Source organism: Odontomachus brunneus, unplaced genomic scaffold (genome assembly GCF_010583005.1).
Source record: "Odontomachus brunneus isolate Ranch 3 - 2012 unplaced genomic scaffold, Obru_v1 Obru_scaffold_048, whole genome shotgun sequence".
Classification (NCBI taxonomy): domain Eukaryota; kingdom Metazoa; phylum Arthropoda; class Insecta; order Hymenoptera; family Formicidae; genus Odontomachus; species Odontomachus brunneus.
In genome coordinates, this window is record NW_022639498.1 from 422,256 (window position 1) to 433,356 (window position 11,101).

At 40.5% G+C, this 11,101-nt stretch overlaps 1 protein-coding gene across 5 annotated transcripts; it reads right to left on the reverse strand.

Annotated features, from left to right (window-relative positions):
- Window positions 1-3,843: 3,843 nt before the first annotated feature.
- On the reverse strand, window positions 3,844-10,322 carry LOC116844992 (forkhead box protein K2). Of its 5 annotated transcripts, none has more exons than XM_032817205.1 (6): window positions 10,123-10,318; window positions 8,718-9,052; window positions 7,253-8,017; window positions 6,853-7,115; window positions 6,420-6,522; window positions 5,438-6,299 (listed from the first exon to the last, which is right to left on the reverse strand). In XM_032817205.1, the coding sequence occupies exons 2-6, from the start codon at window positions 8,993-8,995 to the stop codon at window positions 6,104-6,106; spliced, it is 1,605 nt and encodes a 534-aa protein (XP_032673096.1). In that variant the 5' UTR covers window positions 8,996-9,052; window positions 10,123-10,318; the 3' UTR covers window positions 5,438-6,103. The 5 variants fall into 5 exon arrangements, with proteins under 5 accessions (XP_032673097.1, XP_032673096.1, XP_032673095.1 ...); XM_032817204.1 differs by having other exon boundaries at window positions 9,953-10,318; XM_032817202.1 differs by having other exon boundaries at window positions 8,718-10,319.
- Between the last annotated feature and the right edge of the window lie 779 nt (window positions 10,323-11,101).

Sequence of the window (11,101 nt, forward strand, 5' to 3'; positions counted from 1 at the left end):
CGATAATTTTTATTAATTATATGAGTGCCGCCATGTCTGGTACTAGAATGAAGTCGATTGCATGAAATTTATAAAAAATACGGCATTGCAAAAAGAAAGTTTGAATTTTTCCAAAAAAATCTGTTACCTTTTTACTTATAAAAAATTACATTTTTGTTGTAAAAACTTAATTCTAGTACCAGACATGCGCAAAAGTGTTAGGATCAAGAAAAAAACCTCCAGCAGGTTATCTTTATTGGTTTTTTAGTTATCACTTCCGCCAGCTCGAAAAACATGGTTTCGAGAAAAACGCGTTTAAAGTTTTAGTTCGACTTTTTCACGTATAACTAAAATTTTAGCGTACTTACGGTTATTCTGCAATACCAGAGCCATATAATAAACCCTCTGCTTCTTCAAAAAAATCGTTTTCTGCCAATTTCTCCAATCGCCGATCTGTTCTGGTTTCTTTCGATGAATTTGACGTGCGATGATTTGCCTGTCTCACGCGTTGATTGTCCTTTTCTTCGGCACATAGATTCGCTAATATTCCAATACAGATTTCCAATATGTTCATTATTTTCAATAAACTTTTAAATCCGTCACTGAATGTGCAAGTTGCCAAAAATGCTGCGACAGATATAATTCTTGCACCAGAGAAGACATGTTTCGGCGCAAAGTGCCAGAGAACTCCGTTATAACTCCGTTATAACTCTCGTTATTATTTTGTGTATGTCCCCCGAGACATCGCGTTAACAAAGCATCATCTGACAAATCTTCGGAATAGTGACCTGAATAGCATTAGTTCTGCACTGGTAGGCGCTTGGAGAACCCGTGCGCCCTTATATATTTGAGCTCATAGCTCCGTTAATATTGCGAATTTTTAAAAATCCTCTTACAGAGATATTCTACACATATGTAGGAATAAAAATAAGTAAAAAAAAATCGATTTTTTGAAACCAACGAATGTCAAAGCCCCCTTAAGCAACGTAGTCAGAATGGATGAGTGATCGTTTCGGATTCGAAATTATCGAGAGAGGATTCGCGAAAATTTTAGCGTGTGTTTGACAATCTTCGGTTTTTAGCAGTTATAAGACACGAAGAAAATTAGGAATTTTTATGAAACAACCCAGTGAGAAACGACTTATCGATCAACGTCGAAAAGACGTCGAATCGACGTCGAAGTCGTCAAATCGATCAATAAGTCATTTCTCACTGGGCTTTTACCCAGAGAAAAATAGCAGTTAAATAAACATCGCATCGATACTTATTAGATATCTAAAGCGTCTAAAAGACATCGATAAGACGTCGAAATGACGGTCTATTAGACATCGATAAGACGTCGAAATGGAGGTCTATTAGACATCTAAATGTGGACCGTTTTTAGGTCGATATAGATCTTAATCTAGATTAGACGTAGATGGTAAATAGACGTTTCATATAGACGTCTGGTAGACGTCGAATCGACGTAACCTTTCTCGCTGGGACTGTGCGGACACGATGTGAGACGCACGTGTGAAGACGATATGAGCTCGCACGAATTGTTATCTGGGTAGTCACAGCGTCTGCTGACTTTACTTGAAATTTAAGATTACTTGATTCCAAATGTTATATCACATTTAAAAATTCTCACTAATAGTGTGTTCGACTGGGTTAATCGCTCCGAGAGCGATTAATGACGTTATAAGTCTCTACTAGCCAATCATAAAGCTTATAAGTACTTGTTCGACCAATAAACGTAGGCTGAATAATCCAGAGTGGATTAACCTAGAGCCAGTCGAACATGCTATACCACTGGAATTCGAACTTGGACTTGAGGCACCTTTGGATTATGAGCCTATTGCTTTAGACACTACACCACTTCTTCGATCAATATAAACGTCTTATATTTTATCTATATATGTTGTAATTAACGCAGTAATATAATTTTTTTTTATAATATAATTTAATTTGAATAAAAATTATATTTTTCGTATTTTTATTGTTAATTTAAACCTTAACTAGTGAGGTGAGATCTATGAAACACTGTACATTCCATTTCGGTCTTAAAATTTGTATAGTAAAAATTTTTTTTATTGCTTATATTAAATAAACAAATTATAAAATAACGTATAAATGTTTAAATATAATATTGGCAATAGATTAACATTTATTCTGAGATCAACATTCATTTTATATTGAGAAATATTGGCCAATATATTTCCAATGTAAATTCAATATTATGTAAATATTTGACATACAATATTAGTAATATATTTCTAATTATTCCATGTCCAATATTGACTGAATATTGGGAAATATTAGCCAATGTATTCCCAAGATAACCAATGTTTAGCCAATGTAAAGCCAATGAATTTTGCTACTAGAGGTAGGTACAGTCGGAAAACTGAAAAATAGAAACATTACGATTCTATATAAGTAAAAAAATATTGTCAGTACTTTATATAAACATCGGCAATAAACATCGAAATGTCTAATATATATATTCTAATATATATATATATATATATATATATATATATATATATATATATATATATATTATATGTCTAATAATATATATATATATTATATGTCTAATATATATATATATATATATTATTCAAAACAAACGTCGTATACGATATAAAATACAAGTGCCCTGTGACTTAACCTCAAACGTCGACGGCTACAAATGTCTATTTTTAGGTACACCCACATTTTACAACAGCACAATCCCGTAGTCTAACTAAGCAACTGTTATCTTTCTTGAATCTTAAGATGTTTTGTTTAAGCCCAAAAATATAACAGAATCGAAGCTTAATATGAAAGAAATATGTAATTATTGTAATTTATCCCGTTCGAAGACTTGCTGTCACGAAATCCAATAACTCAATCATAATATTATCAATTGTTTTCTATAGTCAATATTTTATTTTCATGTTGCGATGTTTATTTATGATGTTCTTTATTACTAACGTGAAAATTTGATATTATTTGACGGCTAACACAGGAAAAAAATTAAAGTGTTTCGAAATAGGTGCTGTTCCGAAATAGATTCGCTTACTCTACATTTCCTTGATTCTGATGTAATTAAAAAGAGATGCGAGGACACAGGAGATAGGCTTAAGCCTTTGTCTGAAGACAATTGAAACTTAGGGTTAAGATTTAGAACCGATTTTTCGAACTTCTAGGTAAGTTAACAGTTAAATCATATATCTGTCTTCGTTTTTTTCTTCAAATTACACAAGGACAGGCATATGGTTCTTTATCTTTCCTTCTATTTTTAAGAAGGTCTTCCCAACGATGCCTTAATTGTCATGGAAAACCTACTTCATCGCAGCTGCGCGTGCGCGAATAAAAACATTCATCTTCCTCTTTTGTCTCTTCGTCATCAATCACCGCTCCCGCGACGCGAAGTGACTCGGCAGCGACGATGGCGACACCTAACGGTAAGACGTGCAACTTGAGTTTGCGTAACGCGCAATTTAAAAATAAACGGACGTCACGCGATTATTTGCGGCACGAAATATTAAAGAGCATACGTGTCACAGCCGGTGCGGATTTATTACGCACAAGCCGAGACCGGTACAGTTCTCGCGTGAGATTCATTTCCGGCATATACGGCATACACGGACACGTGAGAAGGAATTTCACGTCAGTCCACGCGCTTTCGTCATGTCACGAACGAACGTGGACCATTCTCGCGTGAATGCAACGTCGGGATTTGGCCTCGTCGACGTATCGCACTATGAATACGAATCTCTGTTTACAAAAGTCAAATGACACGTTGCAGAGAGGGAGTATACGGGAAGAAGGAAGTGGGAGAGGGGCAGGCCTTGATGATGAATGAAGGAAAAACATCGGAACGAAAGGAAGCATTTATAATGTAGTAATTAATTAATTTTATTGCGATATTATACATATGCACACATACATGCGTACGAATATTACGCGAACGAGGGTGGTGTGTGTAATATATACGCACATGTGCTTGCGACACGACGGCCTCTCCACGACACACATGCACATTTAATACATGTGTATACATATATGTATATATATCTCTCTCTCTTTCTCTCTCTCCACACGTATGTACGTATATGTATAATAGTAAACATACGTCCGCCGTTGTGATACGTATGTGTCAACACTGTACAGCGTAGTCCATCTACCTTGTATCATCCAAAACCTCTCTCCATAGTGCTCGTGTATTTCCAACTATAGAAAAATAACGTTTCAGATAAACACATCGTCGTACACATCTTCGCGCGAAAGATGCACGAAAATAAATCTCGTTTTACCGCACCGCGCAAAACTCTATCGCGATTTGTAAACGCAACTATATTATATCGAGACACCGCCCCCATAAATGCTATTCACTACGTATTCGTTTTCCTTTTTTTCTTTTTTTTTTTTTTTTTTTTTTTTTTTTTTTTTTTTTTTTTTGCCTTTTGAACGCCGATTTTCTAAGAAGTTCATAATTAACTAAGATTGCACAAACAGAGCGAACCGATCGAGAGAAATCAGTCGTCGGACTTAGCGTCGTCATCATCATTTTCTTCTTCATCATCATTATCATCATTATCATCATCACTGTCATCATCACCATCACAATCATCATCATTATCATCATTAGCGACATTATTCAAAACGTACATTTCAAAATATTACGCAAATTTACAACTCGTTATCTGAAACAGTTTCTTCTAACGTTAAAAATAAGAAGACTGTTTTAGATGATAAAATTAGGTGAACCATCCCGTATATTCAACGTAAGATCGTCGATCAAATGACTCTCGGGATGACGAGAAATTGTCCGGAAATTCTCAGTGGAATTTGAAAATCCTGTCGACTGCGACGCATTGTTGTGTATTCGATGCGATTATTCCCTGGGAAATTTTATGTTATACAATGTGTGCCTGTGTGCAGCCGCTCAACCAGCTCGAGTTGATATTCCATTATACAACTCGTAGAACCCAGTCACTCCTTATGCTAATTATATGTAAAACATTATAAGGCTCTATTTGTTTCCTCTGGCCCTGGTAACAATCTCTTCAACAGAGACCATATCAACATTTCGAAAGCTCATCATTTCCTAAATGCTCCTTCTTCTTTAAATTCTCTTTATTCATCTCGCTCCACTCGGAATACAACACCGAATATTTCAGAGTGTCATCTCTCTTTCTCCCCTATATTGATAGTCTAAAACTTCCGTGTCTTATTTCATCTTGAAATGGAACATTCGATTGAGCGTATTAAATTAAGAACACTAATTGTAATAATATATTTATATATTTTTTTTTCCTCTCGTGAATATATATTCACGATGTCTTTCTCTCTCTTTCTTCCTCCTTTTTTTACCATTTCTCATATTATTAATTTTTCGTTATGTTGCATAATGACCGCGCCAAATTGGTGCAAGCAGTATTACAAAAACAGAAAGGAATCGTACAGATGAAATGAATGTCGGTCAGTGATATTAATTGTAAATAATTCAATCCTTCGCTACTTGTGATCGAATTACATTGGATTACATTTTCTCTCCTCTCTTTTACCTGCCTTTTGCCCACTTATGAACTCTGCTAAAACGCTGAATGGCACACGTTACCGCATCACATTATTGCAATTCGATGTGTCAGCACAATTCCTTGCTATTTTAACGACCATCGAGCAGATAAGCTACATATATATGTATATTATACATACATAAATGTGATGTTACACACATACATAGCATATACAAATATACATATACATGTATGTATCGTACCTTCACTGTGCCTGAGTTAACGAATCGTAAAGAGAAAGCATTTAATGAAGTGCTCATAATTTTATATAGACTTCCGATGAAAATAATGTTAAATCAAAATGTAACTTCTGAAAATATATAAGAAAAAACATTCTTATTTTCGCCATCTTTCTATCAATAATAGATTTCTTCTGCGCAACTCATATACACACGCACACACAAAGTTCCTCACTTCGTAAAGCGAGATGCTAACCGATGCCCAATCTCAATTACTATGTGCAGTCTAAAGCAGTTATGCAGTTAAAATAAGATGAAGTTTGCGGTGTGTTCGACGATAGGCAAAAATAATGCAATGTAACGTAATGTCCTACGCAACAGGATGCTAAGTATGTTAGTTCAGTGATCGTCCATTTCATGAATACGTTGACGTTTCGGTTGCTGCTGCTGCTGCTGCTCGGGGGGCTCGGGACTCTCAACAATTGCGAGTGGAGCCGGTGAATCCGGCGAACTGTCAGACTCCTCATGCGCGCGTTTGTTCACCCCGACGCCAGCGTCAGGGCCGATAAAAGTTCCACTATTACTAAGGAAAGAACTATGTGAAAAGCGTATAAATACGACACATATAGCACGACTAGACTCGCGCAATAGTCTTAGACTCGCGCCAGTCTAAGAATGCAAGCTCTAAGAATTTGTACGAGCATGTAAATCGTACCTGTAATTATATGTCGTTTGTACAATAACAGGAGCCGGACTGTATTGACCAGCCGGTGACAAAGAATGGTCCTCTACAGCGTTTCCTGGCACCAAGTATTTCTCTGTCGCAGGAAACGAACCGTAAGATATCTCTCACATGCGAAATAGCATTGCGGGCATGACAGTGTCTCACGTTTTTTCCCTTGTGTCAATAGTTAACACGTTGACTGCCGAGCAAAATTTGTCGACCACTTCGCTGCACTGGACGACCAAGCAAGCAGGCTCGTACAAGCCACTAAGTGCGGCAGTCAACGTGTTAATAATGGTAAAGAGTAAAAAAAAGCTTCGCAATTTGTCTCTTTTCTATTTATTTTATGTAGCTTATCGAGTTTCGGGCAACAGGTCCCAGAAACATGTCATGGATTTTAACATTAACTCTTTGTCAATCTCACCTTCTCTTCCAGCGTCACTGTTAACACCGTTTGTTACAACGGTGACTTGTTGCATCAGACGTCCCTTGTGGCTCGACTGGGAAGTTGATGTATAGGGATGACCTGGTGATCCGGGTGCTGATTGGCTCGTCGTAAGTTGCCCCGCCGGGGAAGGAACAGAACTGTCCGGATACGGTTCCGGCCCAGGTGATGCCTCTCTACTAAGCGACTCGGGCGTCATTAAGCCGCTGATGCCCACGTGAGATGGCGATGCAGGCGCGCTTCTGTTCATCATATTACACGGTGAAATAAAGTATAGCTACACAATAATATATCTCTATCTCCGTGTATCGATACCCGGCATATCGATGCAAAGCGATACAGATGAAGCAGAAACTTGGAAAAGCGATTGTCAAGTTACCTCGAGGATAATCCGAACGGAGCGCGAAAGCAGGGCACGCCACGTTGCCGCCTACGTCGAAAGGCCTGCTCAATCAGCTTAGCCTCCGACTGGGGATCTATCCTCCAGAAGGAACCTTTGCCCGGTTCCTCTTGACTTCTCGGCACCTTGATGAAGTAACGGTTCAAGGAGAGATTGTGTCGGATCGAGTTCTGCCAGCCCTTGTCCGCGGTCCTATAATACGGATAGTTCTTGGTGATGTAGGAGTAGATGCCGGACAACGTGAGCTGCTTGTCCGGCGCGGATGCGATCGCCTGTACGATCAGTTGCGCGTACGAATATGGCGGCTTAGAATCGTCTTTCGGCGGGCTGTAGTGCGGCGCAGTGCCGTTCGGTCCCGAGCTGTTTCCGCCACGGTAACGCGGTTCGGCGCCCGGCTCCGGGCTGATCTGTCTACTGGAACTTTGTCCGCCGTCGTGCCTCTCCAAGGTGGAATTCTGAGGATCATACGCCACCGCGGCGGCCACCATCTGCAGATCGGCCGAGATGTTCCTTCGTCCTTGTCCAGCGCGTGGACTCGCTGGACAAGAGTTTGCAGCGCTGATCGTGCCCGTCGGCGACGGGAATGGACTACTGTACCCGGCATCCGGTATGTTTATGCGCAACGGCGGCAACGGTATGCGCTGTTTAGGTGGGGAAGGTACACGTATATTGCTCTGCTCCTGTTCGTCCAGCAACGACTGAAACACCAGCCTGATCGTTGTACTTGGAAATCGGAACGTGCATCTGCAAAATTAAGGAAACTCTGGTAAAACTCTCCTCGGAAAGATTCTCATATGACGGCATACTCTAGTACAATACAACTGTGAACAATACTTATTATATCATACTTCACTATAGTGTTTCACATATTTCATAAGATTACATACTCATGATTCTATTGATATATATGTATGTCTACATATACATTTTGTGTGCATACACATATATACATATATATATTTATTTATTTATACATACATATACTCATACATATATATATATGTACATATATATATATATGTATATATGTATATATACATATATATACACATGCATACATATAGAATTAGTATTGATAAGTATCTTTTCTTGAATCAGTACAGGCACATTTTCATGATCGCTGAGACAGAGCAATATAAAATGATCTTGCCTCATTTGTCTATCATACTCTATGTAATTTTTCTACGAAAATAATTTTTGAGAGGTTGTACTTTTTAGCATTTGACCTTACCACCTCAGTAGTTGCATTGCGTGCAAATTGCGGCTACAATACGCAATCCTATGCTTGGCAAATGTTCTCATTAGATTTACCTAAGACTAACAGCTCCGATTTACAATGTGCCGGCCGCGCGTTCGCGGTATCGCTCAGCCCGTAAACTCACGACGCGACAACGTGGAGGACGTAGGAAAATCTGGCCGGTATGGTACACGCCGTGCAACTCACGTCTTTGGCAGTTGAAAAGGCGACGCGCCCTTACGCTGGAACACCCCGTCGATGAACACGCCGTTCTTGCCGTTGCACACCATGTAGAAGGATGGATGTTCGTAGTAGATCTCGAGGTGCCGTCGTGAGATAAAACTGGAGTGGCCCATGTTGACGTCGACCTCACCCTTGCTGCTGTTGCGGCCGATCGTGATGCGCCGTTGCCTAACCATATACTCGAACTCGCGGCCCTCGAGACGTGCGATCGGGGCACCCTTGGACTCTGGATTCCACTGCATCTTCGTCGGACTGGCCGGCGCCGACTTCAATGCCAGAAGAGCCCACGCGTCGCTCTCCTGGGTACGAGAGTACGTAGACATAGCACCGAGAGCGAATGAGCCGTAGTGTGGTTGAGAGCAGCGCGAGGGGGAAAAGAGGGATATCGAATCGGACAGAGACAGACAGAGAGAAAGAAAGAGAGAGAGAGAGAGAGAGAGAGAGAGAGAGAGAATGTACGTGAGAAAGAGAGAGTGCGCGCGAGATGAAGTGAGACAGAGAGGCGGATAGATAGCCGCTAAGTGAGATAAATAACACGAACGTTCAGCTAGATATACTAGATAAGTAGATACGCGAAGAGCGGAGAGTGTAAGCGAGAGAAACCGGTAAAGATACGGGCAATGCAAACAGTACGATATGCGAAGACGAGAATGAAAATCGAGACAACACGCGTATCAAAATTAAAGCGAGACGGAGAAAGATGGTGATAAAGGAGGAAGGAAAGGAGGCAGAAAAGAGAAAGAGAAAAAGAGAGCGGCGGAGAGAAGAGAGAGACTCGGGGGGAAAGAGGGGGAGAGAGAGAGAAAGAAAGAAAGAGAGAGAGAGAGAGAGAAAGAGAGACGTGTGTGAGGAGGAAAAGAAATCGAGAGGGAAAGAAATTCGTTGGAACGTTGAGAAAAAAGATGCTCCGTACAGCAAGGCGAGGCAACACGAGGGTTACACGTACGCGCGAGGAGCGTATGAACACGCGATGCGTATACTCGCGCGGAATATGGCCGGCTTTTTCTCGAACTCTCCTTTCTCCGCACCACCCCGGCGCGTGTCTCTTCTCCTCGTCACTGCTGCACGTTCGTGTGTGTGTTGTGCGACATATACACGCGCGCACCGCGCTCTCTCGTTACGCTATACACATATACGGGTATCACCGCGTACACCGTGCGCGTTATCTTTCTCCTTAAGTTAAAGCAGTATCGAGCCACCTTCTCTAAGTTCGTTCCTGTTTCCGCGGTCGAGGACGGTTGAGATCTAGTAATCGTTCTCCTGCTTCTTCCCCGTATCCGTTTTATGACCACCGCGAGTAAACGGCGAAACGGCAGCGGTTACGACGACAACGACAACTTTGCCGACAAGGCGAGCACGGCAGACGTACCTTCAACTGGATCCACGCGCACAAATATTTTCTTCTTCTTGTTTACCCACAATCCGAAACGTGGGTGGCCCCCACGTGATTTTACAGCGCCACTCAGCGCCGTGTTTGAAAGGCAAATAGATTCGTGTCTCGCGCCACGATTGTTTCTGCCGACCGGCGGAGGTCGAACGATTCTTTCGTTTTCTACCATATCTCTTTTGATGAATTGTCAGAATTGGAAACTCCATATCAATATGTCACGTAATGACACGAAAGCACGACTCGAAAGCAGGACTCGAAGAGCCGTTAACGCAGCACTATCTGCTAGCAACTGCAGACTGCCTAGTTTTCTGCCGTTTCCTCTTTTTATATTCGCTCTCTCCCCTATTCTTTTTCGAAGAACTTTCTGAATGCACTAAACTGATGCATACTGATACTAGTACAATAGGAGAGTGAGACTAGTACAATAGCACAAGATAGAGTGAGACAAATCTATTTTGCCACCCTACAACTTATTGCTTCAGTTCAGAGGCCTAGGCCTTAAGCCCTGTATCCACGATGCTAGAAATCTGTCCGAGATTTCGATCGGAGAAACGTGTACCAATAAAATTGTCGCCTTTTCGTAAGAGCTGCAAATGGATTGGTTGCCTTTTTCTCGGATCTAGATCTCGGATTTTTAGCATCGTGGACACAAGGCATTAAGCTAACGGCACACAATACTTGTTTTCGTACTAGGGGTCAATTTTGTACTAACAAAGCTTGGTGAAAATTACAAAAAAAGAACGAATTTACTAGAATATTTACAATTTCATTGGTCAACACTAAGGGAACTTGTTCGCAATTTTCATTAAATTTTCAATAAGTTATTTTCAATAACTGTTTATTTTCAATAATCAGTTGCATTAATACACAATCAATCTCCTAGATTGATTGTTGACGTAACTTTGAGCGAAGCTTTTCACTTTTCACTCATTCTAATTCCGCGTGAACTTTTTCACGA

What these genes read in the sequence shown, in the direction of transcription:
- LOC116844992 (XM_032817202.1), bottom strand. Translation starts at nt 9,076, where the DNA reads ATGTCTACGTACTCTCGTACCCAGGAGAGCGACGCGTGGGCTCTTCTG. An exon ending in CCTTTTCAACTGCCAAAGAC is followed by an intron (nt 8,018 to 8,717) that starts GTGAGTTGCACG and finishes TTAATTTTGCAG; the next exon opens with ATGCACGTTCCGATTTCCAA. An exon ending in CAGTGACGCTGGAAGAGAAG is followed by an intron (nt 6,523 to 6,852) that starts GTGAGATTGACA and finishes TTCCTGCGACAG; the next exon opens with AGAAATACTTGGTGCCAGGA.